Raw genomic sequence first — 24,872 nt, 5'->3', positions numbered from 1 at the left:
CCAAGTCTGATAATGCGATAGTGGTTCGGCGTTTCAGCAAACGTCGTTCTAAACATGCGCTGAACTCAATTCATAAATCATGCAAATTACAAAAATAATATTGATTCAAATGTAAGGTGGACGGCGCAAACGTCACCAAAAATACCGGTTCCCCACCTGCCAAACGCTATCCCCCTCCCCTCCTCCCTGACGAGCATGCGCTGTACAAAGACAATTTCGCGACCGGGAATGACGAGCTATCGAAAGTCATTGCTGACATCGTACAGCGTGATGGAAATGTGTTTCCGTGTTTCATGAACACTAAATATAAATGCTTGAGATGCGTATTGCCTATTTGCAATAAATGCTCAGTGTTTGAGTCTTCTCTTTCCATTTTTCGCAAAGAGCAGTGTATTTCGGCATTTCGCTAGCGAGTCCTTGCAGTAACTTGCCGCCGCGCATCGAATGAATAGCGCGGGAACACGTGCTTATTCCCGTGTTTTAATGAAGTGCAACTTGTGAATGAGGATCGACACACATTCGACGTTTGCTACCACGCTGGAATTAAGTCGACTCTTTGTTGAACCTATTTGTAATAATAATAAATTCCACGCGACTTAGGTTCGACGTTTGCCCCAGGCCCAAGATGTTACATTACACATTGCCTGCGGTGCATGAACCTCTTCGGCATAGCATGAAACTGATAGAAAAGAGTGACATAAATAAGTATGCCATAATCTAGCAGTCTGACAATGCTTTTGCGTGGTATTTCGCGAAATATCCCAGATGTTCTTCTGGAGTGGCTTAATTTCAGTTTACGAAAATTATCCCAACGTTTGTGGAGCATTTTGATCATGTTTTGAAAGTTTCCGATAACTGCCGGATCGTCCCGACCATTTCTAGGACTATTTTCGAAGATTCGGGCATTTCTGATCATTTTCTGAATTTTCCGGAAAATTGCAGGGAATGAATGATTTTCCAGTAATCAGATACCTATGTTATGCGCACAGGATTCTGGGATCGCCAGGGGGCAAACATTGCAAGTTGCCAGAAAAAAATGTATGACATAAAGTTGTTTCTTCGTCAAAAACAGTGATTTCGGGAAAAAAAATAACGCATTTTCGCCGTGATTTTGTGAGAAGCGGAGGTGACAAATGTTGGTGCGTGGAAATTGTAAGATTTTGTGTTATAACTGGGATGAAATCTATCGATAAATGCGAAATGTTGATTGTGCAATCTACTGAATCGACACCAAGTAAATTATGGTGACCAATAGTCTCGAAATAATACAAACGTAGGTATTAATTGGAGGGGATTGATTCAATAAAGCCCTTTCAGTTGTAATTGTATGTGTGCCGTTAAAACAACCTATGCCAGGTGGTGATCACTGTGCTATATGAGGGGTATAAATATAGGGTTGACAAGCCTTCGCGCTCACGTGCATGTTTTAGTTTTGCCCACACCCTCTTATTTATGAAATGAGCGGTGTCCCCCGTAAATTTTCTTTAAGAGCTTGATTTTCTTCTTATTAAATGCCATTTATGGTTTGTAGGATTTGCGTGATGGTCACTGTCGCATGTTTTGTATTTTGATCTCAAAGGTCATTTCTGGGTTATGCGTATCGTTTATTAGAACTCTTGTTGTTTCTGTTTAGCGACTGCCGTTCTTATGTACTTTGTGGCACTTGGTTCAGGTTTGGTATAGCCCATTTCAGTGCATCCGGTGACAGTATAGCCTCTGTTTTTATCACTATAAGAATAGGATTTGAACGGTGTCATGTATGTATCTTGACGCTTTTGTGTTGCTGAGCCCAGCCATTTGCTTTTGCGGTTGTCGCAAGATGTTGTGTTTCTTATCACGGCTATCTGTCTTTTGATCCTTTCTTTAGTTAGTATTTTCCTCCTGTGTTTTTATAAATTACGCCACAGAATGATTAGACAATTATCCTGAGTTAGCATTCTCGTTGCTCTGGCCAGGGGAGATTTCCCCGTGTTAACTATCACTGGTTTCAACCCTCCACAGCGCAATAACTCGGTAATTTCCATCCCCTCGCACAATAATTTCTCTCTTTTGTTTGGGTAAAATTTCAGCAGCCATGAAGTTATAACACACGTACGTAACTAAAAAGAAAACAATCTCGACACACATAATTACAACTGAAAAGCTTTATTGAGTCAATCCCTCAAATTTACACCTAAGCTGCCTAAGTTTATACTTTTTCAATACAATAACTTGATGTAAATTCAGTAGCTTTTACAATCAACCTAACGCAAGAGCGTTTATCGATAGATTTTATCGCATCAACCACACAAAAACTTACAATTTCCACGCACAAACATTAGTCACCTCCGCTTCTCACAAAATCACGGCGAAAATGCGTTACTCTTTGTCCAAAACCACTGCTTTTGACAAAGAAACAACTTTACGCCATACGTTTCTTTCTAGCGACTAGCAATGTTTGCCCCCTGGCGATCCCAAAACCCTTTGCGCATACATGGGTCTCTGATTACTGGAAAATCATTCATTCATTGAAACATACCCCAAATACATAAAAAGCTACCTCCGTCAATTCAGTTGACTGTACAAAACTGTCACGAAGGCCAGGAAAATTCGCGAAAACGACCTGGAGGATTCTGCAAAATATGCAACGGCCCTGCGGCTTTGTGCATGATCGACCGTATCCTATTTGCATGAAATTTCAATAAGTAAGCTCGACAAAACGTTAATTCTTCTGGCCGGTAATTGCCATGACAGATCTTTAAGTCTCCCTGGATTTACCGGTTCTACCGGTTATTCTATCAAGAGTTTGCCGCATCTAGATCTAACTAAAATGTTTTCAGTCGTCGCAGAGCTATTCTCGTGTGTTCTGTCAGATCCTGTCGCAGTTGATGAAACTTTGAGCTCATCTGCAGGTAAGTAATATTTATCTTTTGTACCTTTGTCTGTTCGAAGTTCAATACGCAACTTAAGCTAGATCTTTTTTTCAAAGGCTCAGGGCAAAAGGCTTTTTTGCAAAGGCGCTTAGGTACTATGTAGGCCGAGTCCTCTCGTGAGCACGCAAGGACCCGGCCGCGCGGGGCACTGGGTTCTACTAGGCGCTGGTAGCTTTTGGAAGTTTCTTCAATGTTATTCGCGTAGCAGCAATGGCACTGTTGTTTGGCATGTTTATTGCAGTGCAGCTTCGACACATGAAATCGTCATAGTTGGACCAGACGACAACTTAAGCAGCAAAATCCTTGCGTATGTATGCCGGATTTTGCACCGTCGACAGAAAATCCCGGACACGAGAGAATTCCAATACTACTGTGGTTTGTCGAGTGACTGGGTATGAGTATTCCTTGATTTTAAGCAATATTTGATTATTGTGTTGTAAATATGATTCGTTTGCACTCCAAAGCGCGTTCTTTTATCAAAAAATTATTATAAGTAAGCTGAGGAAGGAATATTAGTGTTAAGCGTACCAAGAACACTGTTATGAAACACCACGTAACTTTACCTTCGTTCTGGCGAAACAAAAGTTCTCTTTTATTAATCGAATAGTGACAGTGGATTTTATTCGGGTCTGCGAAAATTAATTTAAATGTGCAGTACAAAAAGATATGGTAGCACGAAGTTGTTGAACGTTGTTTAGATTCGATGATGAAACGATGTGCAGCCGTTCGTAACGAAACAAAGGATTTCTACTCCTGTGTCGCAAAGCTGGGACCCTAGTTCCATCCTCATATATTCACGCGAAAATAGAGCAATCTCGCAATTTTCACTTGGCTTTCTACAAATCCTTTCCATGTGGCAGGTTGAGGAGTTTGATAAGTAGGCAGCATCTTTAATGTTTACACAATCTTACTGCATTCTTCAGCTTTTGTGTGAATTCCGACAATGGCACTGAATTTGAATATCCAAAAAGCTTGCACGACCTTATAGTGCAACATTCCCAAATTTGCTTTACATCGTATTGGCAAACAAACCACGGTACAAGAAAATAATGCTCGACAACTTAGGCTTCTCTTTAATCGGTTGCTGTTAACGATTTCATCCTCAAAACTTGAAAAATAATCAAAACCACGAGTTAATCAAGCGTGAGGTTATACTCTGGCATTAAAAGGTTAAGCGGCAAGGGTTTCACGCAATCACTGACTTTTAGTCGGCGTGTTTTTCTTATCCATCTGTGTCGTTTGTTACCTACAATTATAGGTGTTCAGACTAGCCTTACAGTAGAGTAGTTGTAATGTTTCACCTTCAGGAACTACTTTTGCGCAACACACCGTCGTGCAAACAGTATAGTTTTAGACAACGATGTGATCTCTACTTCCTTGTTTTCTCGGAAAATAAGAACTACAATTCTAGGAACGTAAAGTAATACAAATAGGCGTCTCTTATGTCTGTTCAAGAAAAAAAGGTCATTCTGAAAGATATAGAAAAAATGAATAAATCCCGTCGGTTTTTATCAGTATTCTAATTTATACTAGCTGTTTTCAAAATATGTTGCAGCTGTTATTAAATCAGCCATGTCAATACTATTTGGAAAATTTGATTCGTTTATAGCGTGGCAGCTAAACGACCTTAGATCAAACATTTTAATTTAGATTAGATCATCCTAACGACAGTCATTTAAACAACGCTATAAGATCGACTGTCGCGCACGCCCATTTCTGCCTCATCGAACAACTTGCCTACATTTATGAATTTATAATGTCGGCAAGTTGTTCGAGGAAGCCGAAATGGCGCGCGACAGTCGATCTTAACATAACATAACATAACATAACATTTTATTCAGGAGGCTTTAACACAAATACAAAAACATCCTGAATAGGGATGAAGCATCTTGAAGCATTGTTGAAATTATCGTCGTTAGGCTGATCTAGATATGACCATGTCGCGTGAGTGTCGATGGTTTGGTAAGGTGAATAGGACGTTTTGCTATTTTTAAGAGAAAGCCCATGGTAAACTGCACTCTACAGGAGCTTAACCCTGTTCAGACCGGGCTGTTTCCGTTTTCTCGGGAGGGTGGTGGCCGGCTGCAATCCCAACCCCCTCAGATCATCCCCCATCCTTCATAGCGCCTGAGAGTATCAAAACTATGATTATGACACATTTTGGACCGATAATAATTGCTGAAAAAGTCACGACGTTTGGCTACGTTCCCTTAAATAAATGCCCAAAGTCAGGGCTGGAACAATCCCCCGTACGCATCCCTCGCCGCATCCAAAATTCGGGAGAACGAGAATCTGACGATTGTAGAGGGTAGGAGTCTGTTTCGAGCTCTCCTAACCTTCCGACATTATTTCTATTGACTGGAAACATGAACATTTGAACTTAAAACATATTTTCTTTGGCATACTGATAATTATTGGTAATGGAAGGAGTGGAAATTTGAGAGAAAAACAAACTCTAGACGAATGTGTCCATTGCCGTTTTGGGCTCTCTTAGATTCCTTTAATTTGTTACAATTAATTTTAAAGAATAATGAATGCGAATTAAGCCAAGAAAGGTCATGGGAACCTGTTGTTGAAACGCTTATTTGGAGTTCTCCGAAATTTTCCCTTCTTTTTTACTAATTGCGTGTAGGAACAAGGAGAAGGAGAAAATGTTAAACGTAGAGTTGTAGCAACAAGGCTCTCAACCAATTAGAACTACTCGCATTTCAAACATTAATATCGATAAAGGTTTTAGTTGATTCTGATTTTGTTCACACCGGTATATAGAGCTTGCGTAATAATAATAATAATAATAATGATAATGATAATGATAATGACAATGACAATGACAATGTCAATGACAATGACAATGACAATGACAATGACAATGACAATGACAATGACAATGACAATGACAATGATAATGATAATGATAATAAGCAATTATTGGATGAGGTTGAGCATGATAGCGAGAATTATCAAGGCCGAGGTTTGTGTTATCTGCCGAAGCCGAAGGCTGAGGCGGATAACACAAACCGAGGCCTTGATAATTTCGCTATCATGCGAAAACCGAATCCAATAATTGTTTTATTATACAATTATAAATGTACAAGCGTTGAGACATTTCACAGAACAACAACAAAGTAAGCCACGCAATGACACGTTTCAGTGTAAACATCTTTGTTAATGACAGCCGTGAATAACGTGTAAAGCGGAATTCAAAAGGTTTACAGAAAGGATTTAAGCTTAAAACATCTGAAAACGTTTCAGGAAAAACTGAATCGAACTGAAACTTTTGAACAAAATTCTAAAGTTAAGTTGTACGGTCTTATGAAAAATGTTCCCGATTTGCGTTTAATGAATGTTGACATTACAGTTGAAGAAATTAAAATTTTTCGTTATCTCTGAATGAGAGTTCTGTACAATAAATTCCTCTTGAGAAAGGCTAATAACAGGAGATAACTGGTGCGGATGAATAGCCACTTCCTCACCTCTCACTTCGCACTCTGTCGTCAGGGTTTCCGACATTTTTCTCTTGGTTGAAATGTCAGTCCTGCTATAGCTCCGAATGCTGGATTCATTTCTGTGCCCGCTCACCGCCATGATATGCCTTGCTTCGAACCCGGACTTGTCCAGGATTGTAACCGCCGTTGCCCTGATCGAGTGATTGGTGTAACACTTTGAAAGTTTGGCTTCTCGAGAGATCCTCTTCATTTTTTCACCGAGCAAACGCTCTCCGACAACCATGTTATCGTACCACACTTGATCAGATATGCCGGCGTTTTTCTTCGGCCGCTGAAACAAAAATTCGTTTGAGGGATTCAGGTGCTGTATGTACCGTTCAAATGAAGCCACAGGACAGTGTGGTCCTGGTTTCTCGAACATCACGCCTCCTTCAAATCCTTCATCATTTTCTCGTCGGTTCTTTGTGAGTTCATCTTTTGTCTTGCACACATATTTTGCACCTTTGCCATCCGTGCTGAATGAAAAATCAGCTTTTTTGAGTTCACGAAGATTTTGCCTTCCTCGGCGACAAAAGTACAACATAACCTCGAAAAAAACTTTGTTTTGAAGCGTTTCCGGGCTGTTTTGGTTAAAAACATCGCTTTCGTACAGCTTTTTAAGATCTTCTTCGCAGATCGGTGGCGTGTGTTCGACTTTGGCGAGCCCTTGTCGTTTTAGTTCAACGCACTTGGCGCCAAAAACTTTGTTTGCCTCGGCAAATGCTGGATCGTTTATTATATCGAAGCCAAGAGTCGCCTTGAAGTGTATGCCCAGTCCAAATCTCAGGCTGTTGAGAGTGCTTTTGGAATAAGAAGTTCCATCGACTTTTCTAGCTTCGGCATAAAATAGTTTGAGAACGTTACTGATGCCATCTTTGGTTTGCGGTTCGGGAACTTTCTTCTCCTTCAAATACTGCTGTAAAACTTTAAGAGCTGTCTTGGTAGCTCGTTTGGTGTTCTTTGCGTCCTTGTCGTCAACAAGGCGTCCTAAATCCGCTTCTGAGACTGACGCGAATCTTGGAGCGGACTCCGCCATGACAATCTTGCTCAAACCGCCGGCTAGCTTGTCAGGTGACGAAAACCATTGTCTGCAAAAACGCGTCATACCTACATGCATAAACGCCAGTGTCTGTAGATGTGACGCGATGACACAGCGCCATCTAGAATTAGCGGGGTGCTTTTAGCCAATCAAAATTGAGATAGCATCAGCATTGTATAATAATAATAATAATTAATAAAACTATTTCTGTGTCAATATAGTGTAGCGGTTTCCCACTAAGTAAAGACACCTATCTATAGGTGTGCATATAACCTATATCATAAAAAACTAACAAAGTATAAATACACTAAATCACAAAAGAAATTCTTAGAATTGCACAGTACGCACTTTCCGCAGCCATTGGTAAAAATAAGCGCGGCTGTCTTAACTGCCTCAGTTTTGTTTTGATTTGTTTGTTTATTGTTTAGACGGACAGAAAGATATAAAGATGTCTGGAAAGAGGCTGGAAAACCTAGATTTCAAAGAACTTTCTGGAATGGTTGATTTCTTTCGTATTCCAACAGAAGGGTTAAAAAGTCTGGACGAGATAGCAAATAAGCTACGCGAACACTTAGAAGGGTTATCTACGCGACAAATCGGAGAAGTAAGTACTGATTAGTAATTTTGTGAATAAAATAGTCATAATTTACTGGGTGAATAACTTGCCCATTAACTTTACTCTTAGAGGCCACCGCCGGACAAAGATCGCAATTTTTTTCTTTTAAGAGTTTTGAAAAAAAAAAAAACATCATTATGTGAATGAAAGTGTTCACTGCCACCTTTGAAGCTGTGGGTTAAATTAAAACTACTGAGTAATACTTTAGAAGAGTTACGTTTGCTTTTTATCACTCATCCAGTGTTTTACAAAATAAAATTACTAGTTTGAAGTACAATTTTGAACTTAGCGCCCCTTGGATGCTAGAGATATAAACAAAGGTATGCCGTTTTGGATACATTTTTCTTTTTTTATAATTTGTTATTAAAACTGGATCACTGAACAAGTTTTAGCCGCCATGAGATATCGGTCATGTATCATGACTAAGAAACATAAGACATTAAATCGTCGTCTGGTTATTCTTGCAAAATGAAATGAACAAGATGTTATGATATTTCGCGCTTGTTAAATATGGGACACTGCGCACCTCTATACTCTTATACCAGTCACGCGCTCGTACGCGTGGAACAACTGTTAATTGATCCCCTGTATGTAATTTCATATTCAGACCCATCAAGTAATTTCTGACGCTGGTAATTTAGATGCCCAAAAACGTGGGAAGCTTCAGAATCTTTACATTAAAACTGAAAAGTTTTTAAGTCAACTGGAAACTGAGTTTATTCAAACACTGGCGAAGAGTTGGGGAAACCTAAAAACAACTCTGGAGGAGAGGATAAAACAAGTAGCACCAAGAGACCAATATGTTGTCCTTGTTGCAGGTGAGATGTTTAAAGGATACAAAGGAGCGCATGGGCTCTAGTAACTCACTGGAGACCTGGTTTCTGTCATCATCGCACGCGACACGTTGCACGAGTATAATCTGATTGGGAGACTTTTAGCTCCCATAAAACCTCTCATAAGCGCCCTTTCGAATAAGCGACGCCCTCAGATATGTCCCTCCTTAAATAAGCGACCCATCCCCCATCGAATAAGCAGCTCCCTCGGATAAGCGCCCTATCGAAAAAGCGCCCACTAAAATACCCCCCTCCCCCCCTTTAAAGATGTTCCGTCCTCAAATAAGGGTCCCCCTTCAGATATGAGCCTCCCTTGGGTAAGTGCCCTTTCAAAGCACCTCCCCTAACTAAGCCCTCCCCCTGACATAAGTGCCCCCTTACTCACCCTCCCCCTTGACTAAGCCGGCTTCCCTCAAATAAGCACCTTTTTAAAAACCGCCTTCTCCTCCCCCTCAAATAAGTGCCGTCCTCCCCCACTTGTTGTTGCTACTGCTGTTGGTAAACAGTGTTGTGTGCTTACTATAGTCAGCACCTCTAATTTCTCCTTTCGATATAACTATTTAATCAAACTAATACACCTCATGAGAATGAAGATTACGATCGCTAAAGATCAACATAAGAAATATTTGGAACAGTGACGAGAAAATGCATATTGATACCCTACTTCTTGATAAATAGGCGAGACGAGTGCCGGAAAAAGTAGCGTCATAAACCTGATTCTGGGAGAAGACATTCTTCCCCACGCACTCCTGAGTACAACATCGACCATCTGTGAGCTGAAATATGGAGTCAAACCAGCGATTCACATACATTTCCAGGACAATGGGACGCGAACACGAGAGCCAATTATACGAGAACTTGTTGATAGTGCTGACGAAACCATCCTCAAGCAGATAAACAACTTCGTCAACTTAAGAGAAAATCGAGACAAAACACCTTACAAGAAGATAGAGCTGTTTTTGCCACACCCCTTGCTGAAGGTAACAGAGCTATAGCCATAGTCATATTTGTTGCAATAATTCCCTCTCGCACCTTCCCCAAATGTCGATACAGTGGAACCCCACTTTACGGACACCTGGACAGTACGAACACACAAGAGGAAACAACCTGAGTACCCGTTGAAAACCTATTCAGAGTAAGGACAAGAACCAATGACAAACTCAACCCACATATTAAGACGTCGTCCCGGTCATCCCTTGCCCAGTGGTGCGAGGCGAGTACTCTCGCGACACCGCCGTCCCTGCCATTACTAAAAATCCCCATTTCGACTATTATTTCAGGAGAAAGTCATGATAGTGGACAGCCCTGGAATAGGAGAAAGTGATGTGATGAGTGAATTTGTTCTCAACTACCTGCCCCGTGCCTTTTGCTTCATGTATGTCATTAACAGCGAAAATGCCGGAGGTGTGCAAGAGGATAGGGTGAGTAAAAACTCCCCAGGAGGCTAAATATGTCCAAAAGGAGTATGCTCCAGTGATAAGTTCCCGTGTGTAACCGCGTTTACTATGTCCACCTTGGTAAGTCTGTAGCCGATTAAGGGAATAACCTCCAGAGTGACGTGGAGTAAAACCCCCCCTAAATCTTGTCCAAAGGAGTACGCCCCAGTCACTGTGATTAGTTCCCGTGCGTAAACGTTTTGTTATGTCCGACCTTGGTAAGTATGTGGCCGCTTAAGGAGTATAACTTCCAGGGCGACAAAAAAAAGATCTGAGGGTTTGTAAAAGAGTATATACGCGCAGAATTTTAAGATCAAGTATGATTTCCAAATTTATTCTGTTGTTTAAAGTCATTCTACGGAAACTTGTAGGTGCCATCTGAGTTGTTGAAAATCCGACATCCGCGTTGTGAAAATCCGACGTTCGAGTTGTGAAGATCCGAATTATTAATTCTTATAAATTAGTCTTCTCACTACCCGCCTAGATTAGCTCTAGCTACTTGCGGGTTAGTGTTGTCCTTAATTGTATATTAACATTTTTGAATAAACTTGAAACTCGGATATCTAATTTTCACAACTCGGATGTCGGATTTTTACAACTCATTTCTTGGATTTTCACAAGTCGGATGTCAGATTTTCAAAGGCTTTGATGTCGGATTCTCAACAACTCAGATGGTACCTATAAGCTTCCGTACCATTTACGCTTGTTTGTTGCAACTGCAAGTAGACATAAGATGGTCACTTTTCAACCTTGTACTAGGCCTAATGTTTGATTTTTTTCTGACCTCAACAGTTAGGAAAACTACTCACCTGTGCTAGGTCAAAGCTTCCCTCCAACGACCTAAGTCACCTTGCGTTGTTTACTGGCTGTGCCTTGTTTGTGTGCAACAAGTGGGATCGTATTGAGCTAAAAGAGGAAGAGGAAGTGAAAAAAGATCAAATCGCGAAACTTTCTAGGAAGCTTGTCAACCTGGATCCGAAATCACAAGTTGTCTATTTGTCCTGCACAATTTCCCAGAAGGCACAGAGTTATGGTTATGTCACCGAGGACTTCAATCACTTGATCACCGGAATCAACAACCTGTTAGTCTCGTCCATGCAAAACAACCTGCAAATGTACTACAGGTATGTAAATATCGAGTAAGACGATCTCATTTTGTGCGAATAGCATCATAGTTGATCCGGCAGCTGCGTGACATCTTACTGTGTCTCACGTGGGTCTCAAGGTCGCATGTACATTCCAAGAGCGCGTTTGTTTTAGAACGGGGAACATGTGTCCATGTGCTTGGCCTCACTATGACAGGAAAAGATGTCAAGCTGCAACTTAGTCACTCAATGCCATTTGCAATGCGAGTCACCGAGCCTCAGCACTCATCATCATTTATTTATAAATTTATTTATTTATATATAAATATATATATATTTATTTAGTTAGTTATTTAAATTAAACCTTGTTAAATGTAAATATTATAAGTTAACCTGACACAACATAATAGCAAAATCCATTAAGTAGGTGACCTTTTTGATACACATTGCATTGACTATGTGACAGCGATAGCGCTAGAATGGCTACTACAAACAGCTAACATTATATGCCAGTATTCCAGCGGCTATATGGACAGCAAATCCTCTTGCAAAGCTTAAAAAATAAAGAGATCTCAACTTTTTGTGTACGGTACTTTTAATTTCAATCTCAAGTCTTGAACCCTTAAAAGCCCTAACAGAGATCAGCATCAAATTCTTCCTGGTAACATCAATGGTCTTGCAGCCCCCGAGGTCATGAGAATTAAGTATATGATCACCCAAAGTTAAATTTCTTGATAGTTTAATAACTTCTCCCCAGTACTTATTAGAAAAGTATGAGGACAAGATAGGAGAATTTGCTCTTCAATATAAGGGGTTAAAGGGTTAATTAATACTGGAAGTGCTGGTTTCATGTTATTGTTCAACAGATGGCTTGAAGACTTCCTTTTTCATGTTTCGCGTCAAATCAGAATATCTCTGAAGACAACGAGAATGTCGCAACAAGACACTGAGAAAAAGATTCAAAGGGTGTTAGACCGAATGAAAGAACTACAGATTTCCCAGCAACGTAAATTTGACGAACTCAGTGAATTTCAGTCAAAGATACTACACAAAATCATCGAGAAGTTGGCTGAGTACTTCAAATCGGAAGACACCGTCGACCAGTTTTGTGAATGGTCTCCCTCAGAGGCACCTCAAGCCAAAGAAACCTGGCAGGAGACAAAAAGCGAAGTACTAAATTGCATTTCACAGAGGACCCATCAGTTTGTCCAGTACTGGGAAGATAAAGAGCACGAATTTACTAAGGCTCAGGTTTTACTTACCAAGTATTGTTGCGAAAAGTATCTTGTCATGGAGGAGGAAATCCGCCAAGTGGAAGAAGACGTCTTCTTTGATGATGTTGCCGAACAAGAAGTTCCCAAACACGAAGAAGTAACACCAACCAAATCACGTTTAAAATGGCAACAAAAATTCACGGAAACTACCCCCGTTTGGCTCCGGCAAGGCCTAGCATCCGTGGTGGTAGGTTCTCCCAGTTTTGGTTCGTTTAGTGCGAAAATCAAGAAGAAGCTCCATTACAAATCTAAACTGGAGAGGTATGTGGATGATCCCTGTGACTATATGTCAAGGCGGTCCCGGAAATGCCTCAAAATGATTGCTACTGAAGATCGATTGCTGCCTTTCATTAACAAGCAACTGGAAGACGCGGTTCAGTTCCTGAAGCAGATCAAGGACAAGATACCCAAACTTCTGGAAAGTGATGAAGCATTGTATAAAACGCTCCTTTTTAAAGTTGACAGAAGCAAGACCCAGGTTCAGGAAATCTTTCAGCCTTTGGAAAGGCAAGTGGAATCTTTGACACGTGAGTTAACCGTCTATAACCTGACTGAAATGAGAAAGTCGGATTTTACAGATGACGAGCTGAAGTGGGACGGGAATTATGAGTCCATCATTGGACATGGCAGCTTCTCGACCGTCTACAGGGGAGCTCTTACTCGTGAAGGAGAACTGGAAGTAAACGTGGCACTTAAGGTGTACAGAAATCCTTTAACAACCAGAAACGTGTGGCATTTTGTCGACGAAGAGAGAGCATTAAGGTTTGTGTTAAATTTCCAAGCCAAAACTTAAGGTAATACATAAGCAAGTAACAATCGACGAAAAAATCGAACTACGTTTCGGAGTCGTCATGACACACACAAAATAAAATGATTATAATTCTCCGAAACGTATGCATTACCAAACTTCTACTTATTAAATTTAAGGTATACCATGTTATGGTAATAACCACTGGTGTAGGATCATCCAATTCAGTGTCATTCGTTACCATCTTTCTTGTCGTCTTTTTAAATTATAAAACTGACATCTCGTTTATAATTCGAGCAATAAGTAAAACTTTTCAGATACTCCTAGTCAGTATAATATAGAGTTATACGGTCTAAAATTTCACCTACTTTTTTCTTTTTTATCCATTAAGACAACTGAATCATCCCGGCATCGTGAAGTATTTTGGAACCAATCTACGACACGGTTCGAATGGCACTACGGTGATGATTGTTTTGGAGCTTTGCAAGTGTTCCCTTAAGACCGAGGTAATGTCCCAGCCACAAAATGCCCCCGCGAACGTTCCTAAAATTGCACTACAAAAGAAGGTACTAGTCTGGGCTCTGCAGATCTTGGATGCCTTGCGCTACATTCATTCTGAAGGATTTGTTCACAGGGATTTAAAGTTAGAGAATCTGTTGGTAAGTTGGTCATAAGCAATGTAATCAATGTACTCTGTAAGCTCCTGTAACCAGTGTTATCATGCAATGTATTTGGCTTGTTGCGGGTATGGAATTCAAAGAGAACCGTTCGAGTCTCCGACTTGGCAGTCGAATCCAACACATCATGGTTGGATGCTCTCTAAGAGATTAAGGGAGGTTGGTCAGTCCGGCACAGTTAACAAATTTGATAACCGGGACCAAAACAAACTATTAGCCAATCAAACCACAAGTTAAAGTTCATGTGATATGTTATCATAGCAACCATCTTCTTTCAATGTGGCGATTTCAATATGAAAACATTTTGATGGGACTCTAATTCAACATTCGATTTCGGTCGCACAGTTAATATTGTACACAAGGAAAGGTTTAGAATAGGAATTTTGGCCTGACTTCAGGAAAATACAGAGTAATTAACTGTCAAAGCTCATTTTGATGTCTATCGAAAGCCCCCTAGCGTCGTAGTGGACCGAGGAAGCCTCGGCTTTGGCTTCATCTGAAGCACAGAGTTCATGAGCGACAGCCGATCAAAAAGAAACAACAATCCCAAGAAAATAAACTTCCATCAAAGAAGCTTGTTTATTGCATAAACATTAACTTCATTTGAACTTCTTGTTGTCTTGCTTCTTTCCTTCTTGTCCTTCGTCAACCCGTATGAATGAAGGCATTTTGCGTTGTAAGTGTAAGTTTAAAAATGGGACTTCGAAAAAAATGTGTTTCGTTCTTGTACTAGGGATTTCGAAAGGGCAAGAGGCGATGATTCGATTGAGCAACGACGTGTGTAGAATCGCTTCGACCTGTCCTAGATAATTGAAGCGACGTACTGCAATAGAAGTGCAACTGATAAGTCCCGTTTACATTGTTCTTGAAAGGGCGTATTGAGGTTGTTTGCTGTGGCTCAAAGCTCGAACAGTTATGAGTCTGGCATTATACGGGCTTAAAACATCAAGTATAAATTTGTAAAGGATAATTACATTTTTGAAAAATCGTTAAATCGTACTGTGAAGACGTACCTCAACATCTGGCATGTCACCTTCATCACCGAGCTCTGAAATCACTCTCTGCAGTTACTGTCGGCTGGCTGGCTATTAATCTAATGCATCAGTCAATTCCAACAGTGCCCCCCCCCCCCCCGGGTCGACCCCCGGGAATTAGGATTTTTTGAAAATAAACTGGCAAATGCCCCACCGCCGGGACAAAATAGTTGTTCAAATGCCCCGGGTTGGTGGCTCAAACATGTCTTATTTCATGAATCACACATTTTCTTTTGTTATTCAACATCCTTTATTTAACTTACATCCTTCATGAATATTAAACTAACTGAAACGAGGGATTTATACAGATAAATCCCTCATTTACATTAGCAGTACTGCGAGAAACGCACACATCAGGTTGCTTCTATTGTTCTCCGTTTCTCACCTAAGTGTGACGGTACTAATTAGCCGGCGTTTGTCCCCTTGAACAAAGGAATAATTTCATGAAATAAGTCAGATAAATACCTCGAACGTCGGTATTAATGCATATACATCCCTCGGGCCTACGGCCCTCGGGATGTATATGGATTAATACCTCCGTTCTCGGTATTTATCTCTTACATAAATGTTTTATTTTCTTCGTTTCTCGTCTTACTTTCAGTAAAATCTAAGCTAATTCAGACGAAATTAAGTACCAGCTGGGTCTTGTTTCCCGTAGTTAGTGCAAAAATAGGTCATTCTACAGCTCTAGCGTCCCATTTTATGTCCTATCTAGACGCATTCAATAAGAAACGTACTGTATTTGCCGATGAATTTGTCATTACGAAAGCGACAATGCTGTAGGGTGAAAAAAGTGAGATGATCAAGTGCCCCGGGGTAATTGGGTAGAAGGCTAATGCCTGACCCCGGGGTGGACAGTGTGGGAAAATGCCCCACTACTGCCCGGGGGGGATGGGCACAGCTGGAATTGACTGATGCATAACAACGAGAACGGAAATAATAATAGTACAGTCATGTAAATGAAAGCTTAAATATACCGCCTAGATAAATATGAATTATTTTCGTTCGTATCCAGTCATATTTAACTTAGTAACGATACTAAACAAGACGAAGACATGTATTTGAATTGACTAAATTCCATATGTTATTTGCCAAGGAGGCATTTCCGCAACAAATCGTTCAATAATTTTTGACTGAGTTGTCTATCAAAATCGTTCCTGCATGGATAACTTAATTTTGAAATCTTACCCTTTAACCATAGACTTTTCCGCAGTCTTTGAGCTCCTTTTACTCTTTATGAAGAAAGTATTGTACTCGGCCTATTTGCCTGCCCGCAACATCTCTCAAGACAATGTTCAACAATTCGTTCGGTATTTCTTCCACCGAGGGCAACTCGCATTGTAAATTAAAAGGATCCCTGTTTCCAAAGGTTAAGTAGCTATTTTCTCTCTGTGGAAATCCATAATGCTGCCCGTTCAATTCTAGTCATCCTAGAAGTCCTAGAAGCACAAGCAATTCGGTCAGTATAAAATGCAGACTGCATACTGGGTATAAAAATGCAGACTAGGTATAAAATGCAGACTGCAGACTGGCCGGTATAAAATGCAGACTGAGACTAAAACCGCCTCTTCGTCAAATACGGGGTACATTTTGAATTTTTCAACTTAACTTACACTAGTGTCATACAATCGTCTTTCGAGATCATTTCCCATGAAATTTCGAAAAACGTCAACCTTGAAATAAACAACCCCAAAGCATGCATGACGTAAGCAATAACGCGGAAACACGACCCTTACTTCGCTCGTGGTTGACCTTTTCGCCGCTTTACGTCAACATGATATCGGCGACATCGGTAAGTGGCAGTCAGGGTGGCAGTAAAATAATGGTTTTTTTTTTAATAAACAAGATGCCTGCTACACTGGCATTACGCGTGATGCTGGGGCTGATTCATTTATTCCAACTGTATGCTTTGCCGATTGATAAGACTATCCTTGCTAGTGGAATAGTTTAAGTCACGACGATCGCGTTACGTTGTTTGCCTTGTGTTACGCGACTCAGACTATCACCGGAAATTTTAGCCTCCCACGCAGACGTTCTTAGGGCAGGAACGCGTGACGAACCCCCAAGAACGTCTGCGTGAGAGGCTACGGAAAATTTGTGAAATTCCATTACGATAACGTAAGCTTCTCAATGACCTCTTTTCAGTCTCGCGTCGTGGTCTAAGACTGTCAAACAAAGCACGATTCCTTCGCCAGGAACTCACTAATTTCCACCGTTTTACGTGTCGAGTGCTTCTTAGAAGTTATTCTTTTGATTTACCGCTTCAAAATGGTGAAATTTCCGTTTGAAAACGGCACACTTGAGTCCAGAACATGTTAAAACAATATGGCGCGACTATTTAATCCGTCATTAATAAATATATCAAATGATGCATTGACGTCACACAGGTAGGGGTGAGTGGGTCCCCTCCCTCACGATATAAGCGACAAGAATGGATTTTGATTGGCCTGCCTTTGTTGAAGACAATCAGAACAATACATCTCGAGTAGGAGAGGGGAGAGTTTAATGAATAAATTAATGTACCGATTTGTAGCTACTACGAAGAAAAAAACAAGATGCCTGCTACACTGGCATTACGCGTGATGCTGGAGCTGATTCATTTATTCCAACTGTATGCTTCGCCGATTGATAAATCTATCCTTGCTAATGGAATAGTTTGAGTCACGACGATCGCGTTACGTTATTTACCTTGTGTTACGCGACTCAGACTATTACCGGAAATGTGTGAAATTCCATTACGATAATGTAAGCTTTTCAATGACCTCTTTTTAGTCTCGCGTCGTGGTCTAAGACTGTCAAATAAAGCACGATTCCTTCGCCAGGAACTCACCAATTTCCACCGTTTTAAATGTCGGGTGCTTCTTAGAAGTTATTCTTTCGATTCACCGCTTCAAAATGGTGAAATTTCCGTTTGAAAACGGCACACTTGAGTCCAGAACATGTTAACAATATGGCGTCAAATTTAATCTGTTTTTTATAAATAGATCAAATAATGCGTTGACGTCACACAGGTAGGGGTGAGTGGGTCCCCTCCCTCGCGATATAAGCGACAAGAATGGATTTTGATTGGGCTGCTTCTGTTGAAGACAATCAGAACAATACACCCCGAGTAGGAGCGGGGTGAGTTTAATGAATAAATTAATGTACCGATTTGTAGCTACGAGGAAGAAAAAAAAAAACAAGATGCCTGCTATACTGGCATTACGCGTGATGCCCGGACTGATTCATTTATTCCAACTGTATGCTTCGCCGATTGATAAAACTATCCTTGCTAATGGAATAGTTTGAGTCACGACGATCGCGTTACGTTGTTCCCCTTGTGTTACGTTACTCACGTTTTCAAGGGAAATTGCGGGAATTCCATTGCGATAACGTAAGCTTCTCAATGACCTCTTCTCTGTCTGCAGTCGTGGACTAAGACTGTCAAAGAAAGCACGATTCCTTCGCCACGAACTCTCCAATTTCCACCGTTTTAGATGTCGAGTGCTTCTTAGAAGTTATTCTTTCGATTTACTGCTTCAAAATGGTGAAATTTCCGTTTGAAAACGGCACACTTGAGTCCAGAACATGTTAACAATATGGCTCCACAATTTAATGCAGTTTTAATGAAGAAATCAAATGATGCGTTGACGTAACACAGGTAAGGGTGAGTGGGTCCCCTCCCTAGCGATAAGAATGGATTTTGATTGGCCTGCCTTTGTTAAAGACAATCAGAACAATACATCCCGAGTAGGAGAGGGGTGAGTTTAATGAATAAATTAATGTACCGATTTGTACCGATCGCGTTACGTTGTTCCCCTTGTGTTACGTTACTCAGGTTTTCAAGGGAAATTGCGGGAATTCCATTGCGATAACGTAAGCTTCTCAATGACCTCTTCTCTGTCTGCAGTCGTGGACTAAGACTGTCAAAGAAAGCACGATTCTTTCGCCAGGAACTCTCCAATTTCCACCGTTTTAGATGTCGAGTGCTTCTTAGAAGTTATTCTTTCGATTTACTGCTTCAAAATGGTGAAATTTCCGTTTGAAAACGGCACACTTGAGTCCAGAACATGTTAACAATATGGCTCCACAATTTAATGCAGTTTTAATGAAGAAATCAAATGATGCGTTGACGTCACACAGGTAAGGGTGAGTGGGTCCCCTCCCTAGCGATAAGAATGGATTTTAATTGGCCTGCCTTTGTTAAAGACAATCAGAACAATACATCCCGAGTAGGAGAGGGGTGAGTTTAATGAATAAACAAGATGCCTGCTATACTGGCATTACGCGTGATGCCCGGACTGATTCATTTATTCCAACTGTATGCTTCGCCGATTGATAAAACTATCCTTGCTAATGGAATAGTTTGAGTCACGACGATCGCGTTACGTTGTTCCCCTTGTGTTACGTTACTCACGTTTTCAAGGGAAATTGCGGGAATTCCATTGCGATAACGTAAGCTTCTCAATGACCTCTTCTCTGTCTGCAGTCGTGGACTAAGACTGTCAAAGAAAGCACGATTCCTTCGCCACGAACTCTCCAATTTCCACCGTTTTAGATGTCGAGTGCTTCTTAGAAGTTATTCTTTCGATTTACTGCTTCAAAATGGTGAAATTTCCGTTTGAAAACGGCACACTTGAGTCCAGAACATGTTAACAATATGGCTCCACAATTTAATGCAGTTTTAATGAAGAAATCAAATGATGCGTTGACGTCACACAGGTAAGGGTGAGTGGGTCCCCTCCCTAGCGATAAGAATGGATTTTGATTGGCCTTCCTTTGTTAAAGACAATCAGAACAATACATCCCGAGTAGGAGAGGGGCGAGTTTAATGAATAAATTAATGTACCGATTTGTACCGATCGCGTTACGTTGTTCCCCTTGTGTTACGTTACTCAGGTTTTCAAGGGAAATTGCGGGAATTCCATTGCGATAACGTAAGCTTCTCAATGACCTCTTCTCTGTCTGCAGTCGTGGACTAAGACTGTCAAAGAAAGCACGATTCCTTCGCCAGGAACTCTCCAATTTCCACCGTTTTAGATGTCGAGTGCTTCTTAGAAGTCATTCTTTCGATTTGCCGCCCCAAAATGGTGAAATTTCCGTTTGAAAACGGCACACTTGAGTCCAGAACATGTTAACAATATGGCGCGAAATTTAATCTGTTTTTGATAAATAGATCAAATGATGCGTTGACGTCACACAGGTAGGGGTGAGTAGGTCCCCTCCCTCGCGATGTAAGCGACAAGAATGGATTTTGATTGGCCTGCTTCTGTTGAAGACAATCAGAACAATACACCCCGAGTAGGAGAGGGGTGAGTTTAATGAATAAATTAATGTACCGATTTGTAGCTACGAGGAAGAAAAAAAAAAAACAAGATGCCTGCTACACTGGCATTACGCGAGATGCTGGGGGTGATTCATTTATTCCAACTGTATGCTTCGCCGATTGATAAATCTATCCTTGCTAATGGAATAGTTTGAGTCACGACGATCGCGTTACGTTGTTTTCCGTGTGTTACGCGACTCAGACTATCAGCGGAAATTTGTCAAATTCCATTACGATAACGTAAGCTTCTCAATGACCTCTTTTCAGTCTCGTGTCGTGGTCTAAGACTGTCAAACAAAGCACGATTCCTTCACTAAGAACTCACCAATTTCCACCGTTTTACGTGTCGGGTGCTTCTTAGAAGTTATTCTTTCGATTTGCCGCTTCAAAATGGTGAAATTTCCCTTTGAAAACGGCACACTTGAGTCCAGAACATGTTAAAACAATATGGCGCGACTTAATCCGTCTTTAATAAATATATCAAATGATGCATTGACGTCACACAGGTAGGGGTGAGTGGGTCCCCTCCCTCGCAATATAAGCGACAAGAATGGATTTTGATTGGCCTGCTTTTGTTGAAGACAATCAAAACAATACATCCCGAGTAGGAGAGGGGAGAGTTTAATGAATAAATTAATGTACCGATTTGTGTATACGACGAAGAAAAAAAAAAAGAAATCGACCCGTTTTAAGACACGGTATGCCCCCTCAGGGCATCCCGCGTAAAAAGAAAAGAAATCGACCCGTTTTTAGACACGGTATGCCCCTTCAGGGCATCCCGCGTAATTAATGTACCGATTTGTAGCTACGAGGAAGAAAAAAAAAAAAAAAAAAAAAGAAATCGACCCGTTTTTAGACACAGTAGCCCCTTCAGGGCATCCCGCGTAAAAAAGAAATCGACCCGTTTTTAGACACGGTATGCCCCTTCAGGGCATCCCGCGTAAAAAAGAAATCGACCCGTTTTAAGACACGGTATGCCCCCTCAGGGCATCCCGCGTAAATATGTGTTCATGTATTGCTAGAATACTGAAGGTATACAATTTGTCTTTGACAAACCTCGCTAATATTTAAAGAAACTAGTTAAAAATCTGTCGATGTCAAATTGCCTGTCCCCTTGGGAATCAAGTCTGCTAATTGTTTTCCTTATTATAATAATTATGAAAACCGTCATGGGCGTAATTGTTTACGAACTATAAATGCAAAGCGATTAAGCTTTAGTCTTCTTTGTGAAGAAAGTGCCTCAGGAAATGAAAGCTACCAAATCGAGATAAAGAAAACAAACTGATAGGAAAGGGGCCAAAAATAAGGTCAACTTCATGGGAGATGATCTCGGAAATGTGATTGCGTGACACTAGGGTAAGTTGAAAATTGAAAATGTATCCTGTATTTGACGAAGAGACGGTTTTGATATCAGTCTGCATTTTATACCCATTCTGCAGTCTGTAATCTGCAGTCTGCAGTCTGCATTTTATACTGACCGACAAGCAATTAACAATGGCGGTCAGTAGCGGAATCAGACTGCAAATTAAAATATCAGTGCCCTCTTACAATTCCTCTTGCCCTCCCATAAATAAGTTTTGAATCGAAAGATATATTAATGAAGATTACGACATTTTTTCTTCGTGTACCACAAAAATCTACAACTACCTAAAAATTGATGGTAAAGAGAATAAACATACCTGAAAGGGACTGTCATTTCGTACCACCTCGTCAAATTGCAAGGGAAGATCTCGCATAATTCTTTCCCGATGGTCTCCATTTTTGCAGGGGCCTTGAAGTTTATTATTCTATCGACGTTTACGCCTGGAATTCTGGGTATGCAACGCGAACACAACTGAAAAATTAGCGAAACAATTGAATGCTCTCCGAAAACTGAAGGGGCTCTGAGCTAGCGCCATGTTGTGACGTCATCCGGTTATCAAATTTGATAACTATGCCGGACTGTTGGTGTTCAAGTTCATTTATGTCATATACGTCCTTTATTACCCTGGGATCTGTTTTGCCACGGAAAGGCTGGCTTAGTTGACGTTTGCTAGTCAAAGTGAGCACGAATCAATGCGAACTTTGATTTGAGTAAACTCACGAGAAATACATATTTGCAAGGAATTAGGGGTGGAGTTCTGCGATAGCAAAGGATAAATCTGGATTATAGACAAGTAAATTCTTACTGTATCATACTCTCTAAGTGAGTATTTTCTTATTTATAGTGATGTCTAACTGAGAGATTCGTATGTGCAATGAAAACGAAAGTATTCACTCCAGTCAGTCATGACACAAGCAACAGCAAACTGAGTCAATCAAAACCTTCATCTAATCCTGCCTAAATGACGCGGCGTCTTGTGCGCAAAGAACGCGTGTGGGAAGGACACGATTGGTTTTGTCTGGTTTGTGTGCTTGTGCTGACTGTTTGTTTAACAAACCACTCACATAGCGTAGTAAGATAAAACCAACAAGCAAATGGGAATTACGTTCGGCACTCAACTAAAATTGAAATCGCTTTAACACAAGCCTGTTCAGACTAAGTATACCAGGATCCGTTTGTTTGTTTGTTGTTGTTTTGTTTTATGTGGTGTCCGAGCAAAAATCTCGGTACGGGCACTACCTCAACGGGTAGTACTCGGGCACCGGTCCAATTGGCACAGGCACTGGTCTGAAGACGATTTGTCGGCTCCCGCGCTTTTTGCCCTTGCGTCCCCCAAAAATGGCAGTCGCTTAAGGACGAACGAGGAAACGATTTACCTTGGGCACCAAGGATTCCGAACAACGTCCTTTTCAGATCAGTAACCGAGAACTGTAGTGTGAACTGGGCCTTACATTGTTCTCTATCGGATGTAGTTGACACACGACGGAAAAGTGAAGCTCGCTGACGTGGGAGTAGCCAAACATGAAAAAGACATCACTGGGACAATATGCGGTACTTCCCTGTACTTGGCTCCTGAGGTCTTCGAGGGTCGAATCTACAACAGCAAAGCCGACATGTATAGCTTTGGGTTTGTCCTTTGGGAGCTGTGGTACGGTAAGACAGCGTTTGAAGACACAGTTGTCAGTAGGTCGCAGTCCGTGCTCCTCGAAGATGTTAAACGAGGACTTCGACCCACTCACATCGATGGAACAACCCAGCCACGCCGCGAATGGAAAGAGGTCATGGAATCATGCTGGCAAATGAAGCCAAGTCTAAGGTTAGATGCAAAAGTAGGATTGGAATGTTTTGAGCAGTTACAGAAGGATATGTCGACTCCACCAGCACTACTTCCAAAGAAACCGCAAGCATCCAGACGACGCCCTCGGAGCCATGCCTTCGAGTCCTCAGCCATGCCAAAGCCTACTCCTCGCCCAAGGGTGAATTCAACTCGGCCATCGGTTCGGTTTTGTCCTAAAACAGAGGAAACAAGTTTACATTTCGACTCAAAAGAAAAGAAATAAACTATATTCCTTCTACGTTAGTGAACTGGAAGACTTTAATTCTGGTTTTCCATAGGTCAATATACATCATGAAGTTATTATAAGCTATAACTTGTAAATAGTTGTGTCACAGATTTGATTCAAAGTTTCAGAATGTTGAGCTCATCCATCGATCATCATTTGGTGGAGACTAGGATAAGTTCAAAACCTTAAACGCATCAAAATTTTTGCTTCTTTTGTTTGCTGTTCTGTCAAATTGAAATCCTCACATTCTTTTAGAATGTGGTATATGTAATAAGAACACGTTCTAAGGAATACAGGTGTCTTTAGGGGGGCTTCAATACGCCTTCCTTTCATTGTTGTTTTCGCGGGAAAGTAAGGCTCAATGAAACAAGTACGTTGCGTGACAAATTCTCGGGGTAATAATAATAATAATAATAATAATATTAATAATAATATTAATAATAATAATAATAATAATAATAATAATAATAATAATAATTTACCAATTTATATAGCGCGTATTTACATGTGCTGATCAATAGCGCTTTACAATCATATGTTTAAAAGAAAACGAAAATACATTTCCGTGAGAGTAAAATAAACTACGTTACAAACTATAAAAATACTTCTTAAAAAGATAAATGATAAAAGAAGCAGAGACCGATACAACGTAGAATTACGGTTTAAAGGTTACTATATTTCGGCTGGCCAAACCAGCCTTCTTCAGGTATAATGAAAATTTACATTGGGACATACGCTTATATACCTGACAAATATTAAAAAGATAGGTTTTAAGTCGAGATTTAAAACTGTCAAGTGATGTTGCTTGACGAAGCTCCAAAGGTATCTCATTCCAGAGTTTCGGAGCTGCTGCTGAGAATGATCTTGCTCCCAATGTTGTAAGCATCTTTCCCTTGGGATGGTCCAATAAGAGCTTACCAGTAGACCTAAGATTATATAATGAATTCGATTTTATACTAATAAGATCGCTAAGATAAGTTGGCGCTAGGCCATAAATACATT

The 24,872-nt window shown here is 40.7% G+C and overlaps 2 protein-coding genes and 1 long non-coding RNA gene across 4 annotated transcripts in view; 1 reads left to right on the top strand and 2 right to left on the bottom strand.

The window, feature by feature from the left end:
* Nucleotides 1–24,872, top strand: part of LOC146449363 (uncharacterized) — a 40,981-nt gene that overhangs the window by 15,819 nt on the left and 290 nt on the right. Inside the window, exons 1-9 of one of the 2 annotated variants that reach the window (XM_085101778.1) lie at nucleotides 2,541–3,304; nucleotides 7,865–8,040; nucleotides 8,660–8,870; nucleotides 9,564–9,865; nucleotides 10,166–10,306; nucleotides 11,114–11,445; nucleotides 12,273–13,442; nucleotides 13,820–14,087; nucleotides 23,280–24,265. In XM_085101778.1, coding sequence (XP_084957904.1) covers nucleotides 7,885–8,040; nucleotides 8,660–8,870; nucleotides 9,564–9,865; nucleotides 10,166–10,306; nucleotides 11,114–11,445; nucleotides 12,273–13,442; nucleotides 13,820–14,087; nucleotides 23,280–23,867 — 3,168 coding nt within the window. In that variant the 5' untranslated portion in view covers nucleotides 2,541–3,304; nucleotides 7,865–7,884 and the 3' untranslated portion in view covers nucleotides 23,868–24,265. Of the gene's footprint in view, nucleotides 1–2,540; nucleotides 3,305–7,864; nucleotides 8,041–8,659; nucleotides 8,871–9,563; nucleotides 9,866–10,165; nucleotides 10,307–11,113; nucleotides 11,446–12,272; nucleotides 13,443–13,819; nucleotides 14,088–23,279; nucleotides 24,266–24,872 lie in introns of those variants that run through there. The other variant, XM_085101777.1, reaches the window with a different exon arrangement.
* LOC146449364 (uncharacterized protein KIAA1958 homolog) lies at nucleotides 5,830–7,656 on the bottom strand. Its single transcript, XM_085101611.1, has one exon. The coding sequence runs from the start codon at nucleotides 7,512–7,514 to the stop codon at nucleotides 6,249–6,251; it is 1,266 nt and encodes a 421-aa protein (XP_084957737.1). The 5' UTR covers nucleotides 7,515–7,656; the 3' UTR covers nucleotides 5,830–6,248.
* LOC146449362 (uncharacterized) overlaps nucleotides 23,679–24,872 on the bottom strand; it is an 8,745-nt gene continuing 7,551 nt past the window's right edge. The window contains exon 2 of the long non-coding RNA XR_014860683.1: nucleotides 23,679–23,817. This is a non-coding gene — a long non-coding RNA (uncharacterized LOC146449362). The remainder of the gene's footprint in view (nucleotides 23,818–24,872) is intronic.

This window comes from Pavona decussata, unplaced genomic scaffold (assembly GCF_977016875.1).
Source record: "Pavona decussata unplaced genomic scaffold, jaPavDecu1.1 SCAFFOLD_602, whole genome shotgun sequence".
In the NCBI taxonomy this organism is placed as follows: Eukaryota; Metazoa; Cnidaria; class Anthozoa; order Scleractinia; family Agariciidae; genus Pavona; species Pavona decussata.
Note: the sequence above shows the minus strand (reverse complement) of the source record. Positions and strands in the feature narration are given on the sequence as shown.

Excerpts from the sequence above, each read along its gene's own strand:
- LOC146449364 (XM_085101611.1), bottom strand. The coding sequence starts at position 7,514 with ATGCATGTAGGTATGACGCGTTTTTGCAGACAATGGTTTTCGTCACCT.